The sequence below is a fragment of the Rhineura floridana genome, chromosome 6 (assembly GCF_030035675.1).
Source record: "Rhineura floridana isolate rRhiFlo1 chromosome 6, rRhiFlo1.hap2, whole genome shotgun sequence".
Lineage (NCBI taxonomy): Eukaryota > Metazoa > Chordata > Lepidosauria > Squamata > Rhineuridae > Rhineura > Rhineura floridana.
The window spans coordinates 125,124,022-125,147,670 of record NC_084485.1 but is presented as its reverse complement, the minus strand read 5'-3'; the positions used below and the strand labels follow the sequence as shown (position 1 = coordinate 125,147,670).

Below are 23,649 nucleotides of genomic sequence, written 5' to 3'. Positions count from 1 at the left end.
AAAGTAGGCGCCAGGCGTACCTCGTCAGGAAGGGTGTTCCATAGTGTATGTGTATACTATTGATGCCCTGCCTTTACAGTGGGTTTTTTTTTTTTTTTTTTTTGCTCACCTGTACCACCCTCTTGTCAGGCCTGTTGTCAAGTTGTTATTTTCTCAACAAGTTTTAGTAAATGGAAAATGCACATTAGCCCTACAAAAGACTTTATTATAGGTAGCAAATAGTAAAGTCTTTTTTATCCAACCAACTTTGTATGTGCGGAAGAAAAATATTTCTGTTTTTGCTTCATTGTGACTTGAAATCCTTTAATATTTTTCTCATTGTAGTTCCTGCTGTAGGGACTGTGTTATTTAAGTGGAACTAGAACTGGAGAATTTGTAATATCTTTAACACAGGGTTCTTAAAATGGAACTGAATGGAACTAAATCCTGGCTATATTGTGAACATTCCCTAGAGTTCTTATCACAGACCCAGTGTGAACATAACATACTTAATCTTTAGACCTCTGTTAGATTGGAATTATGTTGTTGGTATGTGTGCTTCTGTCTTCTGCACAACTTCCTCCTTCCTTTCATGGTTTCCATTAACCATGGTATAACATTTAGTGTACAATTCAGATATATGCGCGAGCAGACACAGGCCACCAGCTCACACTGCTATCTTAATGTGTCATGATTTCTTAACTTAATACCGGGTTCTGGATTCTCCACAAACCACAGTTTACCATTTAATCCAAACTCAAACTATGATTTGTGCAACCCTGGGTCAAACCATGGTAATTGGCATTGTGTGCCTGCTTGTGCATGCAGCATTAAATGGTGTCAATTGCTCTTATGTCTGCATTGGTGTTAAGCTGAGTGATTCTCATAATCAGGCTTTGCCAGCCCTGGTTATGAAGGATTCTGGTTAGTGTGAACCATGTAGTACCAATGTAATTGTAATGTTACATCATAGTAAAAGCAAAACATGGAAGGGAGAGGGGGAGTCCATGTGGGAGAGGGGAACATGCAATCTCACAGCATTGTCGCAGAGATCAAAAACATTATACTTGCACTGGACCTGCAGTACGAATTTTCAAAATTGTCTAATCTGAGAACGGATTATGTTTGGAGAACCAGTATGAATAACCTTGCATTTTGGATCTTTAAGATCCTGGTTTTATTTTGGGTAATCTTGATTAAAAACACAACTGCTCTTAAACACGGAAACTGTAACAAAATGAGTTTAAGTTAATGTAATGTAAAGGCCAGAATGCAATAATTAAATATTAGTTCTCTATATTGGTGGTTGGGGAAAAACAGTGGTTGTGGTAGAGGAGACAATCAAGGGACAATGTGCCTCTGTGCCAATGCTCAGTCTAAGAATTTGTTTTCAGTATTTTGATTGTAATCCTATCACAAGCAAATCCACTCCTGGCTTTCCCCCATGCTTTTTTGTTTTTAAATATTTGATAGCCAGATACCCTTGTGGATTCACTGTAAATTGTTCATCTACTAGTAGATCCTGCTACTGCCCTATACCTGATTTAGATAAACCTTGTTATGATGTAGTGCTGTTCTTGTAAAACAAAGATGCCTTTTGTTTGGGAACATGTGAACATATTGAGGAGACCAGTATCTGGAATAGAATCTCTCATTGTTCAGCATGTATACTTTGAGAATGGAATAGAATTCTGAGAGCACCCATCTTCTATTTTTAAACATGACTACCTCTAAGAAGTGTATAAACTGTCATTCTTCCAGCTGGCATTTTGCCTTTTTCAGAGTTGAACTGGCAGTTGTGAGGAGACAGTTTAATTTGTCAAAAGCATCATTGGTGATATCAGCACAGTTGTGGTCGAAGGACTGGATGGCTTGCTGGCTTGCTGCCTTCCTTCTTCAGCAGATTAAGCATGTCATTAACTGTCACACTTAACTGGAAATGACTTAAAATACAGTAATCCATAATAACTAATAACTTATAAGAATACAATGGTAGTGGGAAGCAAAATATTTCCTGGCACCCCTTGTAGCTATCTGGCTGATTGACATCAAGAAACCACTTAATTAAATGTAACTCCATTGGGCTATCATAAAGTGAAAATTGGGTAGGGAAGGCTAAAAATCTATGTGGCTATATGGATTCTTCATGCAACACATCTGTCTGAGATGTATAATTTACTTCTTTGAGGCAAGTTACCTAGCTTATCCAGTATAGACAATTGTAACTAGAGTTATAGGCAGAATTGTATAGGCCCTAAAGAATTGGATGAATATCTAGAACATTTCCCAGAATATCTATAAAGTTTCATAGGATTCTGGGATGTACAATCCTCCTGCTATTTCTTCTTGGAACACATTTGAAGCTACTGGGTTACATGAATTGGTGGTTTAAGGGATAGATTTCCATCTGGCCTTGCTTTAGACTAAATGTGCCAACTTCTTGTCTATGGTGGTGGTGGTGGTTGTTTTTAGCCTGCAAAAGCGTCAGCATAAGAAATTGCTGATTTATAGTTCTGCTTTACAAAACGTATATTGGCTTTTCTGGTTACCGGTATAGCAATTGCTGTTTGAATCGTACAGGTTTATGCCTCTTAGTGGGGCAGGTATATTTGTACAAACATTCAATGCTTCATCATATACTATACTTACATTGCAACTATTTCTGTTGGTGAAACTTGGGTATTAGTTTTATAAATCAGTATTTGACTTGTAGACTGATTCAATTTTTGTTTGAAACCACCTACACAAATTTGTGTGGAAATGTCTGGAATACACAACCCACTTGATTAAAAAATATAAAGTTTTGCGTATGAAGGTTAATGGGAAGAACTCTAGTCCAAAGAAGATTACTATAGAAGTGTATGATAAAACATTGTTTTCAGTCAGTTCAAAGTGCAAGAAAACAAAACAATTACAAGAAAATTCCTGGAAAGCTATAATAGTAGCTTTCATGTTTGGAAAATGAAATGTTGTGTGCGGTCTACAGAAAGTATTAAGAGGGTAGACATAATGGACGAGAATTGTTCTACATACAGTATTCTGTAATGAGATATAACCATCATAAATGATTTTTATATCTAAATGATCACTGTTTATGTGTATTATAGTTCATATTAAGAAAAATGTCACTTTTCTTTAAGAAATCCTTATTTTATGGCTCCAGATGCAGAATATACAAAAATTACTTTAATATTCAAAGAAATGTGACTACTGCCATGCTGTTCATAAGAATGCAAGACCAAGAGCCCATCTGTTTGCCCCTAAAAGACCAGGTCCGCAGCCTGGGGGTCATCCTTGATTCCCAGCTGTCCATGGAGGCTCAGGTTTCGGCTGTGAGCCCGGCGGCGCTGTATCAACTCCATCTGATACAGAGGCTGCTCCCCTACCTTCTCAACCATCTGCTCCCACCAGTAGTACATGCCCTGGTCACCTCTCGCCTAGACTACTGTAATGCGCTCTATGTGGGGTTACCCTTGAAAACGGTCCGGAAGTTGCAACTGGTACAGAATGCAGCGGCTCGTCTGATCAAAGGCAGCCGCCAGCAGGACCATATCACTCCAGTGTTAATGGAGTTGCACTGGATACCGGTTGCTTACCGAGCCCAATTCAAGGTGTTGGTTTTAACCTTTAAATCCCTATACGGTTTTGGACCAGTCTATCTGAAGGAGCGCCTCCAGCATCGGCAGGGATGCCGCTCAACAAGATCAGCCTCAGAAGACCTTCTCTCGATCCCACCGGTTAAAACAGCTAGGCTGGTGAGGACCAGAGGGAGGGCCTTTTCAATAGTGGCCCCCACCCTATGGAACTCTCTCCCAAATGATCTCCGCCATGCCCCTTCTATGATGAGCTTCTGCCGGACTTTGAAGACTTGGCTTTTCCGGCAGGCCTTTGGAATGGGTTAAGTTTTACTGTTGGGTTCTTAAATTTTAATTTTTAATGTTCAATGTATTTTATCTTGTACGTCGCCCAGAGTGGCTGGTCAACCAGCCAGATGGGCGACTAATAAATATAATATAATAATAATAATAATAATAATAATAATCTGGGCCAAACAGATGCCTATGGGAAGTCCACAAGCAGGATGTAAACACAACAGCACTCTCCCTACACATTTTCCCTTCTTCCATGAATTTGTCTAATCCTCTGTTATAGCTATCCAAATCGATGACCTTCATTACATCTTGTACTGAATTCCATAGTTTAACTATGGTGTAAAAAGTTACTGTCTTTTGTCTGTCCGGAATCTTCCAATGTTCAATTTCAGTGGATGACCTTGGGTTCTAGTATTATGTGAGATGGGGAAAAACTTCTTTAAGTCCACTTTCTCCCCATCATGCATAATTTTATATTCCTCAATCATGCCCCTTGCTTACTTGCCTTCTAAACTAAAAAGCCCCATATGTTGTAACCTTTTCAATTAGGGGAGTTGCTTCAGACCCTTGAGCATTTTGCACAGGAGTAGCTGTGTTAGTCTGTTGCTGTAAAAAGAACATGAACAAAAACCTTGTGGGACTTTAAGCCATAATAAACTTGTTAGACTTTAAGGTCCCACAAGACATTGTTCTTTTTGATCATGTTGCTCACCCTTTTCTGCACCTTTTCTTGCTTTACAATATCCTTTTTGAGGTGAAGTGACCAGAACTGTAGACAGTATTCCAAGCACTGTTGCACCAAAGATCTGTATAATTCCTAAATTTCAACTCTGTTCCTTAATCTTGAAGAGGTGCCCTAGCTAATATGTTACTATTCTTATTTCAAAATTAATGGTTTAATGAAGCAATATGATTTTAAATACTTGGGAATGCAAAGCTTTATTTGTTCTTGCTCAAAAATCTCAATGCGTGTGTTATGCTTTCCTAGTAATTTAAGAGATTAAATGTTGAGTGAATCATCGCTTGACCTACTATGATAGGCCGAAAGAACTGGAGATACTTTATGACCCTGTTTCAGCTATGTGGACAGATGGCATTTTTTCCCCAGTTATTGCAGCAAATCTAGAACAGCTCTTTTCTGTAGCCCTAGGAGATAAGAATGAAAAGAATGCTATGCCAAGGTACTACATCTTTGTTTATGCAAGGATAAGATTAAATTAATATTTATAGAATCATACCATTGACTGTGCCTAATATACTCACTAGTTAAGTGCCTACCAGTCTTTCTGATAAGATTACATTATTGTGCATAAAGAAGGGGATAACATTAAAAAAGTTGAATTTCTGTTGAAACATAAACAAAAAACTGTTTGTCCTCAGTTAGATAACCGACTGTTTTCTTGTTATAGTGCTTGTGCTAGGAGTTAAAGGACAGAGCAAGGTCATGGCAGTTGAGAACATGGACAAGAGTATAGAATGAAGTAAATGTATCTATATTATAGGTGCATCTTTTCCCATTTCTGCATCTCTTTGCTAGCAGGCTGGACTAGATGATACTTGAGTCACTTTCTAACTCTGTGTTTCTATGTGTAGCCTTGTGACACACAGCTGACCACAGAGGATTAAGCCAAAGTAGTATAAGGCGGCCCAATCCTATTGCCCACCTAAGATAACTGCTGGCATTTGGGGCTTACACCAGAGTTTAGTTGGGATTCCATGTTCTCTCTTCCTCCAGTGAAACGGAATGTTGGAAGATTCAAGCAGAAAAATGGAAATACTTCTTTCACAGCACATAGTTAAGGATTTGCTACTGCAGGATGTAGTAATGACCCCCAACTTGGATGGCCTTAAAAGCGATTCAGACAAATTGATGATGGATATGGCTATCAACAGCTACTAGATCTTATTCAGGAATGTAATCAGTTTCCCAGTTAAGTAACTGCTTCCTGTACTGGTGTAGCTAAATGATACTCTCCTGTAGAATTTTTAGAAAGATTTCTCATCCTGTGCATCATTGGAAATAGAAGCAGCACAAATCATCTGTTTCTGATGATGCGATGGGCTTGTTTCTGTCAACCACCTAAGTTTTCTAGTTCTTAAGTGGAGCAATCCTCACTTTTGCCATCCAGTAAGAGAGTAGTAGAAATTAAATTCCTGTCTCTTATCATGCAACGGTTTATCTCAGGTCTGTGAATAATCCAAATTTAGTTTTTTCCTTAATGCAGGGATGGAAAACCTGTGCCCCTTTGCCTAATTTCATGCTACTGATGAGGAGAAAAAAGGGGGTGGCAGCAAAATACATTTATAAAAGGGATGCCTGTCCACTTTGGGCTGTTGCCCTTCCCACCTCCATCATGTGGTCCCTGACAGCTTATTCCTGAGGGAATATGGCCCTTGACAAAAAAAAGGTCCCCCCTCAACTTAATGCATGCCTGGAAATATTTTTCAGCATATGCTTTTGCTAGTAAAGCATACTTACGTGTAATATGACAGCAAGATTATCATTACCAGCCAAACAGGTACATTCTGAGGAGGCATATTGAATATGTAACCAGCAACAACTATACGTAGGATGTTGCAAAGCAAGAGTAACCCACATAATCAGACTACAGCGTGCCAAAGAAGAATCCCTCCTAGCAGAATTGGTCTGTAACATGTATTACTTGGTACACCAAGAAGAGAAGGCTTGGATGGCTTTTTTCATGGTATCTGGCACTGGCAGGAATGCCAAGTTCAGCTTTCAGCAGTCTGAACCTCTGGACCGAAAAGGGAAAGTAGTAATCCTGAGCTGTCTCTAATCTTTACACACTTTCTAAGCAACTGATAAGTTTACCTTTTCAGTGGAGAGAGAGCCTTCACAGAATGTAGCCTGTTACAGCATACATGCCATTTTCCCCAAACCATGCCCACCTGTCTGTCAGCTAACATCTCTAATGACATCTGCTGGTGGGTGGGGAATGGGGTTTAATCCTGCGTTGGCTGTGCAATCCTGTTTCCAGCAGGGAACAAGATCACTCAGCCAAGGCAACAGGATTTAATCTCTGATCATCAGCTGAATGGGGATTAAAGTTCTGTGCAAAAGCGCCCTTTGAAGCAGCTCTTGTGTGAGAGCTACTTCGAAGAGGCTTTTGCAAAGGCTATAAGACTCCCGTTTGCCCAAATGAGAGTGTTCTCCCATTTGTTCAGTTGAGAGTGTGCAGGTTGTCTTAAAACCTTTTCCAAGTCACACTTCCCTTTTTATTTTCCGATATTGAGGACTTAAAGAGAAGGAGGGAGACTTGGAAGGGCTTTTGCACGTCTCCCTTCTTTCCCTTTAAGGCACCGATCTTGGACACTTGTGGGAAGCACAAGGGATTTTGATTGGTGGGTTGTCCCACCCATCTTTCATTCATGTGATGTCATGTGATAGACCTGTGAACAGTCAAATTTGGCCTGTGAGGCAGATCCTGATGAGGATCCTTCCTGTGGAGCCAAAAAGCTTCCCCACCCCTGTGCTACAGAAATGACTTATCTGCTACTGCAGTGCTAATGTCCAGACCCCTTGCGCTCTTCTAAGACACTCTCACATTCTTGCTCTGAAATAAAACAGTTTCATTCAGGAAAAAGCTAGTTTCATTGGACAGTGAAATATAATGTAAAAAATACACAGAAGAAATTAAAAATATATTCATATAGGCTAAGACATAATCCTAACCACACTTACAAAGCAATCCTATACAAGTTTATTGAGAAATAAGTTCCATTGTTCAGTGTATTTGCTCCCAGGTAGGTGAGTTTAGGATTGTAGCCTTGATAATAAATTCTGTTGAACTGTTTCCTGGGTATTCCATTTAGGATGGACTGATTTAAATCAACGTGACTTAAATTGCCAAGGTGAAAAAAAGGTTAATTTAAGTAATTGATTTAAATTAAGTTGCCCATTTTGTAAATTGTGTGTACTAATTTGTTGTCATAACAATTAAAGCTTTAGTTGCTTTATTTACAACTAAATGAAGTCTTTATACTAACTAGCCATTTTCACTACAGAGCTGTATCTGCTTAGAGACGGGCTATTGTGAAGCAACAGATTTCTGTTCTTCGTTCTGTATATGTGCAAGAATACTATGCACGATTACTTATTTGAAGGCAAGAACTATAACCCAGAGCAGGGGTGTGCAAGTGGATCCAGCCAGTGGACTGAATCCTTATCTCCCCCACTCCATGGTTCAAGGTTGACAGGTGGGTGGTATTGCCACATAGCAGTGATGTTAAGTGACCCATTTCCCATGTGAGCAATCAGCTGATTGTCAGGGGTTTGGAAACACTGTACAAGGAGCTATGCAAGTGACAGCAGTGAGCTGATCATTGAGGCTTGCATAGCACTAGGCATGAAATTACTCAAGCTCCAGCAATCAGCAGATATTTGCGTCTTGCATAGGTCGTGCTTGGGTCTTTGCAAGCCTTGACAATCAGTTCATTGTCAGTGCTTTTAAAACCATGTGCATAGGGTTTTGCAGGTGCCATCCACCAGCTGATTGCCATTTCTGAGAACACCCAGCCATGTACCTGCTCCATACCTGATATCATACATGAAGTCAGGTGTGGGGCAGGTGGACATGGCTGGACCAAAATGGCCTCATGGGCCAAATGGAGAGGCCTGGCATGTCTAATTAGGCCTGTAGGTCAGAGATTCTCCAATCCTGACCTAGAGGATGTGGTGGATTCTGGGATAAAGAACCGGAACTTTCTATGAGCAAGTCCAGTAATTATCGGGCAAAAATACTTCAATATGAAATTGAAAAAATATCCGGGCTATTTGGTTGATAGAATTCCTAATTTCCTGCAATGAGAGTATGACCTGTGACTTTGTATCATATTTACATTGCTTGCCTTTAGAAGTAAAATAATTTTCTTTTTACAAAGAGAACAGACTTTGGTTGTATGTCCTTGTTTGGACAAAATGCTAAATAATGATTTAGAGCTGCATGAATGAATCTGCTTAAGTCTTATTTAACTATGGTTTATTGGTACAAGACAGGATTATACACCATGGTTTGAAGTTAACTTGTTCATACAAACTATAGTTAAAGCTGACTACAGTTTGCTCTGGTTTGGACATAATGGCAAATCCTGTTTAGTTCAAAATGGAAGTAAATGTTTCTAGTCACCATTTGCAGCTGTACCAGGGGAGGAGAGGAAAAGTGGGAAGTACATGATCCCAACCCTTGTTTATGTAGCACTAAATCATAGTTTAGTGTTATGACATAAAGCAGCCAATATATTTGAGAGGTTTTATATACATTCTTGAGATTATAGAATTTACATAGTCGTATGAAATTCATTTTCTTCCTGATTTTTTTAGAACATCACTTAATTGAAATTTAAAGGAAAAATCAGATAAATAAAATCTCAATTTAAAAAATCTGTCTACCCTGATTGGAACATGATGAAGCAACGAAAGGGGTGTTCTATGTCACATTTCTTATGTGTTGCAAGAAATTGATCTTATTTTTCATTTTTTTTTACTAAATAGGCCTACATTCTCTTAGAAGTTTAAGGGTAACTTGACCCCTTATGCAAGGTATCTTTGGAATATCTGTTGTCTGTCCAATATGCCTGAAAAGTGCAGTTTGAAACAAGAAGAGACCAAAAAGGGAGAGAGTTAAAAATCTAGATTAGAAATATCTAGGAAGAACAGAAAAACCCTTTTGGGCTACCCTTCAAGTTCCTTTTCAAATATCGTAGTCTGGTCAGTGCCTGGATGGGAGACTGCCTGGGAACCATATGTAAGCCGCCTTGGGTTTCTATCATGAAAAGGAAGGTGGGGTATAAATGTAATAAATAAATAACTGCAGTTGATATACTCTTAATTACAATATTTTAATCTTTCTATAGGTTGTTGAATAACTCTTGCTACGTTTACAAGTTATGCAGTTTTCAGTGAAGAAATTGACTTGTTTGGATGAAAAATTGCATGTAAATAAGTTCAATTTCTTTTGAATGGCTACCTGAAAAGAGTGGTAGAGAAAATCTGATAAGCCTCTGGCCTGGTTTGCACATCACATGTAAACCATAATTGAAATGGCTTAATGTGAGCAAGCTGCGTGCTGATACATGCTGCTCAAGTTGTCCTGGGGTGCTGCTCTGGCTTGTTTCGTACCACAGATAAAACAAGCCAGAGTCTGGGTTGCCATGTTGTCTGAACCCGGACCCGTGTTTTGTTTTCCCTCAAATCACAAGTAGTAAGCTGTTGGTTTGGGGGCTGGAGAACATACCATGGGCCTTTATTTGGATGACATGGTAAGCCAGACTGATTTGTTATGTTCATGATAGAGGAGGACGGGGGGAGTGCTGTGGGAACCTATGAACTGTGTACATGAGTGTGCTACTCATTCACATTAAACTATAATGCATTTTAAACTGTGAGTTAATGTGATATGTGAGTCAAGCCTCTGAACAGGTTTCCTAGATTTTCATTTTTAAAATGTGCTGTCAAACTGACATGTTTAATATCAAAGTGCTTACTGTTTCTTTCTTTTCAGAGAGGCTCTGACGAACTTCTTTCAGGCAGTGTACTCAATAGCCCGAACTCTAACATGAGCAGCATAGTTGTTACTGGTAAGTGATGCTTTTTAAAAGGAGACATTTATAATTGTAATATCTATCTAATCTATCTATTTTGCAGAAGAAAAACGGACACTTGGAAAGATTATATGTGTGCCTTCTTGGTATCTATGCACTACAGTTTGACATCTTTAAATATTAAATGTAAAGGAATTAAAAAATTGAATAAATGGGTTGGATTCAGAGTTGCCCAGAGCAGAACATCACAAACTGGACTCTCCTGTGGGCAGAATAGCAGGGGACACAATTTTCATCAGTGTCGCCTGTGGCCCCTTATGCCTCCTCCCCTGAAAATCTGCTTTAGTGGGTTGGTGAACCCCTGGAACTGCGTGGGAGGTAGCACAAAGGACTGCAGGGGGAAGGGAGAACCAAAAGAAATGATCTCCTGACCTCTTCTACCAGCAGGGAGCCTCTACTGGATCTTGGTCCTTTCTGTGAATGGAAGGAGCTTTTATTTAGTGGAACACCAGGTCTGGATCCAAACCTGTGTGTACTGTTTAACTCTAAAATGGGGATTCTCACAGTTTATTCTTAATCCCTTTTTATTTTTTATGTCTTTTGGAGAGAGACCTATCAGAGAAGGAAATACACATGTGGGCACTTGTGCTCTCTGTCTATCTGCAATATGTTATTTAGCCAGGATCTTTTTATATATCCTCTATCCCATTTATTTCAACCCTCTCACGCATTCATATTTTTTCAGCCAGGCTTCTGTTGCTGTAGGAAGTCAGAGCAACACATGTCCCTTGCACCAGTTCTCATATTTCTCTTTGGAGATTACCTCTCCCTCCCAAAGCTAAACACCATTTCAAATAATGAAGTGTAATAAAGTTTACTCTGCTAAAAGAATGGATGTATACTATTTTATTTATTTATTTAAATTACTGTCCTGCTCTTGCTCTCAGAAGGAGCCCATGGAGGTAAACAAAGGATAAAACATGAAAAACATTTTAAAACATCTAAAAAAAACCCATCTTAAAAACATGTAAAAAATAAAACATCTTTTAAAAAATCTTTAAAAACACCTTAAAAAGCAATTCCAAAACAGATGCAGACTGGGATAAGATCTCTACTTAAAGGGCTTGTTAAAAGAGAAAGGTCTTCAGTAGCACCAAAAAGGTAACAGAGATGGCACCTGTTTAATATTTAAGGGGAGGGAATTCCAAAGGGTAGGTGTCACAACACTAAAGGTCCCCTTCTTATTTTGTGTGGAACAGACTTCCTGGTAAGATAGTATCTGCAGGAGGTCCTTACCTGCAGAGTGCAGTGTTCAGATGGGTATATAAGGGGTAAGATGGTCTTTCAGGTATTGTGGTCCCAAGCTGTATAGGGCTTTGTACACCAAAACCCAGTACCTTGAACTTGGCCTGGCAGCTAATGGGCAACTAGTGCAATTATTTTAGCAGTGGGGTAACATGTTGGCGATACCCTGCCCCAGTGAACAGTTGTGTCACTGCATTTTACACCAGCTGCAGCTTCTGGTTCAACCTCAAGGGCAGCCCCATATAGAGCACATTACACTAATCCAGCCTGGAGGTTACCAGTGCATGGACAATAGTGGTCAGGCTATCCCAGTCCAGAAATGGCCACAGCTGTCTTACCAGTCAAAGCTGGTAAAAGGCACTCCTAGCCACTGAGGTCACCTGGGCCTCTAGCAACAAAAATGGATCCAGGATCCAGGAGACTACGAACCTGCTTTTTCAGAGGGAGTACGGCCCCATCCAAAACTGGCAACTGACCAATTATGCTATTGGTTTGGGTGGCTGTCCAAACTCATTATTGATTTTAGAATAGATGGCTAAATATAACTTGTGTCTATAACTATTTCACCTGGCTGCAGCAAGGGGAGAGGTGAGAAACCCCGGTCCTTTCCAGCAATCTGGCTGGCATCAGGTATCATTTGTCTCCTTCCCCCCCAGGGATTCCATTCTACGGTCATAATATATAACAATTAGTAACTGGCATCTCAATTTGTATATTTCCCCTTTCCCTCTTCATTCCTTTTTTCCTTTTGTGCAGGGATGGGACTGCAACTCATATCAGGCCCAGGGAGCATGGCCAATCATCAGGGATAATGAAAGTAGTAGTCTAGCAACATCTGGAGGACCACAGGTTTCCCACCCCTACTTTAGTGTTATATTTCTTAGATTGTGAGATTTTCTATTCTAATCTTTGTACAATGCTTAAGAATATATTACATGTATAGTAGAAATACATTTATTCTGAATAATTATCTTTGAATAGTTGTGTCAGCTTTGTAAATAGTTCTGAACAGGGTAGTGGTCCATCTCTTAGTTTGTTTGAGCTTTGGTTCACTTGCTTGAGCTTTGCGTATGCTCCCTATCCTCTACATCTCCCAAACCTATGAGGGAAAGGGAAAATCCCATACTCAAGCTGTTATGGTGCAGATCTACAATGTCACAGTGCTGCTATAGATATAGTGTGCTGAATTCTTTCTCTTCTGTTATCTCAGCTAGCCAGTAGATCATTCATGTTTATTAATCATAATGTGTTCATTTTATGCTGGACTTTTAACTGCCCAATGTATTTTTTGTTTTGTTTAATTGATTTTGGGTTTTTTTTGTAAGCTATTCTGTGAGCTCTGGCTGTTTTAAAATCATCTATAAATATATTAAAATAGAGTTAGGAGAGTGATCCATGTAGCTGTATCCCTGCAGTGGTGGAGGCTTGTGCAGTAGCCTGGAGGCAATTTTTAATTGCCAGGTAAGTTGCTAATTATAAACTTGAGTTATGTAAATGTTAATTGTGGAGCACTGTAAACACATTTCTGTTTTACAAGATTTCAAGTAGGGATCAAAATTAATGATGTGGCAATATATTTATAATTACCTTTACCTTAAGTATTGAAATTAGTTTCAAGTTGAAATGGAGGGGAAAGGGAAGGAATATTGTTAATATTTTCATAGACCCCTTTGTAAAAGCTGTTCTTTGGTGACTTTTTGTGTGTTTAGGGGATCTTTGAAAGCATGTAGAAATGTTTGTGGTGGGAGGGAAGCATTATTTCGTTCAGCCTATCAAGAAAGAAAGCAACCTTGTTGCTAAGAAAGCAGCATTTCCTCACCAGCTGGGAAGTTCCTTGCCCCTTTTCATGCACATCCAAACTGAGGTCAGAAGATCGACTTGATGTACTCTCAGTGATGTAGCCAATCAGATTTGGCTGTATGACACAGTGACATCACACTTGGCACATGTTCCCTATTTTGTGTGTGGATGTGAAGAAAAGTTCATTTAAATAATGTAGCAGCAGCATAATATCACAGCAGCAGAACAAAAATAATAATAATAAAAGGTACAAAAGTTGAAGCTGGATAAGAGTTTTGCATCCTTCAGAAGTTTTGCCATTAAAATGTTAGTGTAAGAATTTGATGCGACACAAATTAGAACTGAGAGTCCTGTGTTCACACCAAAAAGAGTGGCACAAAGGTTACGCTGATATCTCTTCCCCCCCCCATTTTGATGGTAACTCCTTACACAGCGTCAGATGCTGCTCTGAAGGAGACCCCCAGCCTAGCTAAGGGGCTGCATTGGGAAGCCTGAAAAGCCCTCCCACCAGCCGCCTTTGTATCCTAATCAAATTCTTCAGCTCAAGGATCAAAATACAGATATATATGAGAGCTGATCTACACGTATGCCAGTTTATTATTTTCTTGGATTTGCAATGTGATTCTAGCAAGTTTCTTGTACATAAAATTGGGGATGTCTTCCCTCCAATTTTTGTGGCTGCAAAGAAACTTGGAACTGCAATTAAAACATACAATATACACTCTGAGTCTAGAAATGGAGTGCTGTGTCACATTAGTTATATTAAATTTATCTTGCTTTCCCCCTCATTATGGAAGTCCTCAAAATGAATAACAGAATCCAACAGTCAGAAAATAATAATCCATATCATAAAACGCCTTACCCAACAATAACAAACAGCATTAAGAAAAGACTTTAAAAGCCAGTAAATAGCTGAAAGAGAAAAGTCTTCAAGTACCAGTGGGACATCAGCATAGAATACGATAATTAAATTCTGAGGGCATTGAGTTCGCATATGGGGCACTGCCACAGAAAAGACCCCTCAAGTGTTGCCACCAACCATGCCTCAGAAGGCCTTGTTACAAACAAGCAGTTCTTAAGGTGGGCACACTAACATTGGAGGAGATGGTCCATCAAACAACTTGGTCCCAAGATGTTTAAGGCTTTAAATGTCCTGGCTCTAACGAAAGAAGCAGACTCAAGATTCAAAGACTTGGTTTTGCAAAAGCTTTATTCCAGAAGTCAGTGCAGGAATGCAGCATCAGACATTCTAGGCATGCATCAGAATACAGAACTAGGCATGGAAGCAACTACAGAGAGTTGTCACAACGAGAATTCTTGCACACAAACACGCACACTCCTTATAAAAGAGAGAGGGCAGATACAGTCCTTGCAGTGGTAAACTCTAGCACTTTCCAGCTTTTGCAGCAAGTTGGAGGCTCCTAGGACCAAAGGAGAATTTCTCTATCTCTAAGCATCTTTTGTCTTTTCTCCTTGCCCTTGGAAAAATTGTCAGCTCTCCCTCTGAGACTGAGTTTTCCTTATCACAAACTAACTCAAGGCTAGGTGCCAGTGAGGTTTTGTCTCTTCATCATAAACAAAGGGGTGGGGGGGGAAATGGGCGTCTTTAGACTCACTAGGCTGCAAGCTCCCAGCTCCTGTGTTTCCCCCTGCTCTCTCCACAACATCTGGAACCCAATCTCCATCCTCCCTGCCAAAGATTCTGCACAGAGCCCATGACACTTAAGTGCCACCCTGGGCTCCTGCTGGGAGGAAGGGTGGGAAATAAATAAAAAATAATAAGAAACAAACAAGCAGTACACTGAATTGCACTTGAAAACAAACTGGTAGCCAATGAAGTTGAAAAAATAGAGTTGTCACATGATCTGGCCACTTGGCCTTCATCAAAACTTGACTGCCACATTCTGCTTAAAGAAGGGGAGTGAATATTGTCCATGAACCACTTTGGAAGTCATTGACTTTATTGAGAAGACTGGAAAAGCTCCAGGATTAGTATTTATGTTGACAAGCTTCTAGGTGTGTGGGATTATTCCTGTTATTAAGAATGAATCTTTTATAATGAAGGTTATAACTTCTTGAAATTAAGATAATTCACTAATAGGCAAAAAACCTTGCGGTTTAAGAACGTACCTATAGCCCTCAGAGAAGGAGGGGAGCGGAAGGAGGGAGAGGGGGATGGAGGGGATTGGAAGGAGAGGGGCAAAGGAAGGGGGAAAGAAGGGGTAAAAGGGAGGTGATGGGAGGAAGGAAGAAGGGAGGGCAGGTTTGATCATTTGCGTGCTTATTGAGTTCAATGGGATTTTCTCCCATGCAATCATGCTTAAGATAGGTAAAACTCACCAAGGGGAGGGGGATTGGAAGGGGGTGGGGAGAGGGAGGGAGAGACAAAGGAAGGGGGAGGGAAGGTGCAAGAGGGAGGGGATAGGAGAGAGAAGAAGGGAGGGTGTTTTTGACCATTTGCATACTTTTTGAGTTCAATGGGATTTCTGTGCAATCATGTTTAGGATAGATGAAACTGACCTGGGGGAGGGGAGGAGGGGGGGGAGGGGAGGAGATTGGGTGGGTGGGCACTAGGTAGAGGGGAAGCCCCTTTCCATTCCATTCCAAAAGGAAAACATTGTGAATAGTATCATTGCTTTTCAGCATTTCCCCCACCTTTTTATTCTACAGCAGACACATGTAGCCTCACACCCAAATTTAAACCAAAGCTGTCCCTGGCCACATCCACACCAGGCCTTTATTTCACTTTGGAGAGTCATGGCTTCTCCCAAAGAATCCTGGGAAGTGTATTTAGTGAAGGGTGCTGCTAGTAGATGCCCTGTTCCCCTCACAGATCTTCAATCAGAGTGGCTGACTGTTAAACCAGTCTGGCCACCGGAGCTCTGTCAGGGGAATGGGAGTCTCCTCTCAGCACGCTTCACAAACTATACTTCCCAGGATTCTTTGGGGAAAGCCATGACGGTGTTAAGTGAAATAAAGGTCTGGGGTGGGTGTAGCCCCCTGATTAGCCCAGCCCAGCCAAGCCCAGCAGCTCTGAGTCTGGCTTTTAGAACACTGACAGTTGGTTCTTACTGAGCATGCCTGACATTATCATTGAGTTCAATGTAAAAAAATTTAAATTAATTAAAAATCAGCCAGGCATCTTTTTACCTTTTAAACTGCAGAAGATGAAGGTCAGAGTATGGGGCAAGTTCAGTAATAGGATTACAGGTACTCAGTGAACACAGCTGGTTTTTAATTAAATACAACAAATTATGAGAACTCTTGACAGAAAAAAGTCCAAAAGGGGTCTGGGTTTTTTCTCTTTTTATGCTTTGAATGCTCAATTCTCTCTAACTGTTTTGTGTATCACCATGAAAATTGAGAGGGTTGTTAAGCAAGCATTTCTGAGTTCAGGACTATTAAGTTTTGTAAGGTTTTGTTTTGAATTGAGCTTTAGGGAAGCATCAGAATGGCATGGGGGTATTTTCACTTTAACATTGCGGAATGCGAAAAATCCACGCTGGCTCTAGTATACAGCCACTCTCGTGGCTGAATAATAAAAAAATATACTTGTGTGGTAGTTGCACAGGTGGAAACTTGTACAGTAGTTTTCCATTTGTGTTCTTAGTAATAAAAAATAAACTGTAGATATGAGATTTAAAAAGTTAATGGATGCTGGCTGGAAGGGAAGGAAAAATCCCTACAAATTCCTAAACAGCACAAATTCCTTAAATATTTGAGTGGTGAAGTTCCTGGGATTTTTTATTTTCTCAGCCTTTATATCAAAAAGTACTTTTTGTATCAAAAAGCAGCCCAATGCAATATGTGAGACCTTTCATTTTTCCAAAGTCAAGAAGGTGAGGGGGTCCTTCTGGTGTGTTTGAATAAGGGGCTCTGGCAAGTAAGGCAGTGGAGGCATGTGGCTCATGTCATTCTAGTATTTTGGAGGAGGCATTAATAAATCCTAGTGCCTAAACCTGCTAGCATGGTTTCAGCCATCTGAAGTATTATACCAGGTTTAGTTTATAATAAGTTAAGTTTTTTAAGACCAATTGAGAATTTATTTTCATACACATTGATGTCCTTTATCTACTTAGAAGATGATATATCAGTGTTAGTTAGTTCACGATTAGAGTTTGAGAGATCAGACATTGGAATCTGTTAACCTTCCATTTTTACAGAAGCGTGTCAGTTAACTAAATCTATATTCTTGTGGTTCTCATCATAAAATCATTCCATTATTACTTCAACAAAACTTTCCTCTTCATCTGTATCCTGGGAAGGTTGCTATCTGAATCAGGTGTCCCCACCTTTTCTGGGCTATGGGCACATTTGGAATTTTTAAAAATACTTGTGTCACCACCATAAAATTGCTGCTATGGGGTGCTTTGCCAGTCACAAAATGTCTGCTGTGGAAGCTGTGCCAAGTCAAACTATTTGCAGTGCCCCACTGCTTGTTCAGGTTTTGTGCATGTGCTGTTGTCCTTGCTTGCTCACACTGCGTGCGTGTATCTTTTTTTTGGCCCTGGGAGGCAAACGGGTTAAGGAGGAAGACAACACAGGGACTCCCAAGAGGAGATGAGAGGAAGGACTGGTAAGAAACAGACCCCTGGAAAGAGGGGATAGAAAATAAGTAGACTTCTAGAGAAGAAAGAGACCTGAGAAGCAGGCTCAGCCAGAGGAGGGAAAACAAACAGACCATAATAGAGGAGAAGGAAACAACCCCCCTCTTTCTTCTCCTCTGGGGATCTGCTTGTTTCTTTTCTCCCAAAGAAGAGGGAAACAAATAAAAACACAAGACACCCAGAGAGGAGGAGGGGAAGGAAGCAAAACACACACATGCACATGCATACTGATCTTCCCTCCCCATCTTTCCCCTTCCCACTTCTTCTCTCAACTTTCTGTAGTTTCCTAACAGAGAATGATCCATTTCCACACTCATAGAGGGAGGGAGGGAGGGAGGGAGGGAGGGGGGAAACTCCTGACAAAGGGAACCGGGAGGAAAGGAGGGTAGTGCAGAAGCATCATAGGCATTGGGGAGGTTTTCATAGGCATCATTGTGCCTGTTGACATTGTGTTAGGAATATCAGATCTAAATAGACAAGTAATGTAAAGGTTTAGCCAGGTTTGTTTAATCATTTTTCTTTCTCTTTAAAAATTATGAAACTGACCATTTCTATTGGTTAATGTTTTGAAAACTGAATCGGTTAATTCCCCTTATTTGAACGCAAGCGGTATTTGTTGTATCTCATATTATTGTTCTTTATTCAATTTATGAATTGCTTTCTGCAAAAGTCTCAAAGCAACTTGAAAAATGAAAAATCTAGTGCAGAGTACAATGATAAAAAATGGTAAAATAGACAAAAATGTAGTCAAACCAAATGTAGTCAAGCCAAAAGAAATCCCACCTCCCCTCAGCAGAATCTGCCAACAAACAAAGAGCCTGGAATGTCTTCAGCTGCTGCAGAAAATTAACACTAAAATACCTGGGAGAAGAAAAACAGTTGCCTTACACTGAAAATATGTCATTGTTGGCTCCAGGCAAACCTCCCTGGGAAGATCATTCCATAAATTGGAGACCACTGCTAAAAAGGCCCTGTCTCTCATAGCCAATCTCTGGATTCCTGCCAGAGGGGGCCTCTGAAGATGAGGTCAAGATCTGAGCAGGCTCATATGGGGAAAGGTCTTCCCAAAGGTGTTGGGGCCCTGAGGCCCCAATCTACAGTTGCATTCTATTTTTATGTTGTTGTTTGTTAATTGCCTGTAACGTATGTCCCAAGGCAATGTACAAAATATAATTAAAACAGTTACAAAAATAACAGGAGTTTTCAAACAATACAAAATGGACATCTATGTCAGAGACCTATTCATTCAGCTGGGGAAAAATGTCATCAGCTGTTTCTGGAAAGTGCAGGAAGGGCACCTGTGATACGTCAGTAGAAATGCTCTTCTACAGAACAGGGGCAGTGGCACTAAAACACAAGTTCTGATAATCTTTGGAACTTGAAGGAGAACCTCTTCTGCAAAATGTAGTGACCTACTGGGTATATAAGAGATAAGGTAGTCTGTCAGGTAACCTGGCCCCAAATTGTATGGTATATATGATTGGAAATATATATAAAGCTATATTAAAATTTGTTAACTTTATGTAAGTTGCTCTAGGAACCTATTTAAGGACTGATTATAAATGTCTTTAAAAAAATACAGTACTTTCGTATGAAAGCTGCCCCTTCTTGAAATTGGTTACAGTAGGGCCCCGCCAATACGGCAGGTTAGGGACCAGGCCCCCGCCATAAAGCGGAAATCGCTGTAAAGCGGAACCCATTTACTATAATGGGCTGTGTCGCGCGAAAATGACACGAAAATGTCACAAATCGCCGTAAAAGCGCAAAATCGGCTTTAAAACTGGGAATTTCCCCGAATTGAAAGCTGCCGCATGAGCGGAATGCCGCAAAACGGAACGCTGGTAAGCGGGGCCCTACTGTACTAGTTCTCATGAGTAATCTCAGATACAGGAGCTCAGTGTTTTACGAACATAGTTCGTTTCAACTAGTCAAAATTAAGAAACAGCAGAGATCTCAATGTTAAGGTTTTTAAGAGTTTCCCTCCCTTGCATTTCTATCCCTCCTTTACTCCAAAGAGATTAGAGGAGTTTATGAAGATTTCCCTAGAAATGTCCTATGGAGGCATTCTCTGTTCATACCTGCTTTTGAACTAATATGTAAAGGGACTGCCTTAGACAACATGGTATGAATCCCCTTATGTGATACAGCTGCACTGGGGCTGTAATTGCATTCCAGAGTGGTCTCACTGCCAAAACATTAGGGTTGTAGAAGTTTTGGTACCCTAATGCTGCATCGTGTGTGTTTCTGGAACAACTGTATATGGGATTGGGTCAGAAGAAGAAATCTGTTGAAAAATATCCTTTCTGAGTCTTCTCTCTCCCCCACCCCCCAACCAAATGGAGCAAGAAATCCATTTCATGAAATGAAATTTGGGATTTACAGAATTTGGAATCTGAGGTCTCACAAGTGCCTTGGAGGCTTTAGATTGCCTTTCTCAGTGTATGGTTAGCTTATACAATTCTAGACTCTTGTAGAATTTAACTTTTTCAGCTTCTTAAGAAGGCTCCAAAAATAATGCTAAACGTTTTCAAGAAAAAAAGATAGGTTTGCAGAAGCCATGCTAGTTCTCATTCAGCAAGACCTGTTCCTATATACACTTGGTAATTCTATCGTTACTAATGCTTTCCACCAGTTTTCCCAGAACAGACATTAAGATAACCAGTCTGTGATCATTGGGATCTCTTTTTAAAAACTGGTGTTTTATTGGCCATTTTTCAGATGTTGGGTATGAGGCTGATCTGAGGGACAAGTTAAATATTTTTGCTTACTTACTAACATGCACGGGAGGCACAAATACATCTAAGATATGCAAATAATAATTCTTCTTATACTCATTGTCCTTGGTTAAAAAGGTTTTGCTCAGGTAATTTACAAAGGCCATGTGATACATCTCCCTACACAGAAATCATTTCTGTAATCAGTTACTATGTAAGCTTTCCACCAATCCATGAACTGTTGGACCTATTTCATAAGTATAATAGAATGGTGTGTGAGGAAGCTGTTGAGCCCCATATATTGTTGGTCTACAATAACATGATGGGAACTGTAGTCTAGCAATATCTGGCTATCCCTGACTGAAATGGTCATATATGAAGCATAGCAAGCATATGGGTTTTGATGTTCTTTTCTTGGAATATACTGAGACATAGTATGTGGTGATTGACTGCTTCTGATATATTTGTAATTTGCTGTTCCTTTTGGATGAAGAAGTATATTCATACTTCCAATATTGGGCATTATTACCAGTGATGGGAGTTGAACATGCAAATGCTTACATTGAGAAAACAGTTCCCTGCATTTCTTTAAACTTCCTCAGCATCATGGTGGTTTACAGCATCTTGAATGAGTAAGTATAAGTAGGCAGGCTTTTTTATATAGTCACTGCCAATTTTCTAATTATGTTTATAGAAGTGAAGGTGAAAATGGTATTAAGAAGGTCTATGCTGATACAGAAGCCTTCCTGATACGGCCTACTGCAGCCGATCAGCTTCTAGGAACAACATTGGATTTATCTCTGCCATAAGAGGTCTGAAGTCTAATGAGGTAGCACTTCCTCTGCATGCTCTCCAAGCACCCACTGCTGAAGATACCAGAGATCACCACAAGCTGATTGGGGCCACCTTATTCTCTCTTCACCAGCAGGCTAAAATTCTCTTACAAGCAGCTCATCACAGGAATTCAGGAAAACTTCAGTCAATAAGCAATACATGAAAGAAGGAAGAAACAAAGACTATTTCATCCACTCAGGCAGATATTAGAATGTGAACCAGTGCTAAGAAGATTAGCAATGAGGGCTGTGGTGGTGGTGACCTACAGTGTGTGTTTGTTGCCAGAAAGCACCATAGACCACACTGCAAGTATAAGCCAGTTGCTCTGATGGAAGAGAAGGTAAGATGACCGTAGGAACACATTTCTATACTTTACCTTATTGGAGAAAATGAGAAATTCTTGGACAGGAAATAGGGAGCACTATAGCAAGGACAAATGTAGGAAGAGGGTCAGAATAGAAGGTGACAACTGTAATGGTGAAGAAACTTCATAGAACCATACTCAGTGACCATACTCGGTGACCATTAGGAGCAGAAGAATCAGAAGGCATTTTGAACAGTGGAACCAAGAAATCACTTTCAGTATCTATCCATCAGGAATGGCTCTGAGGATCTTGTTGGACAGCTGCAGTAGGATATGCTAGGTGGAAAGACTCTCAATCCTTCATGGAAAGAAGTGACTCAGTCTTGGCTTTCAGGAAGAGGAAGAAAAGGGTGTTGGACCCAGACCTGCTGTCTTCCCAGTGTGCAAATTCAGGATGTGATTGACAGGTTGCCAGACTTACAGAACCTCCTGATTATTATCCTTTCTTGTTCGCTATGTGAACAAATAACACGACCAGACACAACAATAACTATCGCATATAACTCTGAAGGTCTGGGCAGGAAGGTGAAGGACCTTGGGTCTCAAGTAGTGTTCATGATTTCTTCTTATAAAAAATGTAGGGCTACAAAGAGAGAAGAATGTTTCAGATGACTAGAGTTGGTGAGATTCAGTTTCTGGGGCTGTGGTCTAACCTTCCTTAACAAGAGCTACAGGAAGAAGATGGGCTGCATCTTACCAAGACTGGTAATACGCAGCATATGGGGAAATAAACAATATGAATTTGAACTCCTAGTACAAGAAGGTAATTATAATTTGATAAGTATAACTGAGACTTGGTAGGAAAACGTCCATTATTTGAATGTAGTAATTGAAGGATACAACTTGTTCAAAAGGAATAGATGGAACAGAAAGGAAGAATAGTGTTATGTGAGAAATGTGTACATCTGCACAGAATTCAAGAGTGGGCTTGGTAGCCTTGTGGAGAGCATCTGGATAAAAATAAAGGGAGAAGAAATAAAACAATAAAATTGTGGTTAGAATTTGCTATGGACCATCAAACTGAGGTGATGATGTGGATGATTCTTTCCTGAAACATCTTACAGATTCATGTTTTGTGGAAGCAATAAGTAGTATAAAGGGTACGTCAGCAGATATCTTCTGCTGACTTTGATACTATGGAAGAATAGAAAGGAGTCAATTTGTAAGTACTTAGTAGAACCCAGCAATTTTCAAGAATAAATCTTGCCAGACTAATCTTATCTATTTCTAAAATCAGGTTAGTAGCTTTAATGGGTGGTGGGAATCCTATAGACACAATCTATTTTGAGCTTAGCCAAGTGTTTGACAAATTACCCTTTGATAGCAAATTACTTAAATATGGGCTAGGTAATAATACCATCATAGATGATTGGAAAACCATACTCAGTGCTCATCAGTGGCTTCTCATCAAACAAGGGAGGTTTTGAGTGTGGTTCTATAGCTCTCTGCCTTGTCCACGTTACTTTTCAACATTTTTCATCAAGCAATGACTTTAGATAAAGGGGTCGAAAGAATATCAAATTTGTAGATGACACAGATGCTGATTAGATAAAAGGTGTGATTGTGTGTATTGTTTATATAAAGTCAAATAAAAATGTACAAGGAGTTAACGT

General features: G+C 40.0%; 1 protein-coding gene across 6 annotated transcripts in view; it reads left to right on the top strand.

The window, feature by feature from the left end:
* Positions 1 to 23,649, top strand: part of PTBP2 (polypyrimidine tract binding protein 2) — an 89,652-nt gene that overhangs the window by 4,943 nt on the left and 61,060 nt on the right. For 4 of the 6 annotated variants that reach the window (XM_061633720.1, XM_061633719.1, XM_061633718.1 and 1 more), the window contains exon 3: positions 10,373 to 10,448. In XM_061633720.1, coding sequence (XP_061489704.1) covers positions 10,373 to 10,448 — 76 coding nt within the window. Of the gene's footprint in view, positions 1 to 10,366; positions 10,449 to 12,473; positions 12,567 to 13,013; positions 13,179 to 23,649 lie in introns of those variants that run through there. The other 2 variants (XM_061633721.1, XM_061633722.1) reach the window with 2 other exon arrangements.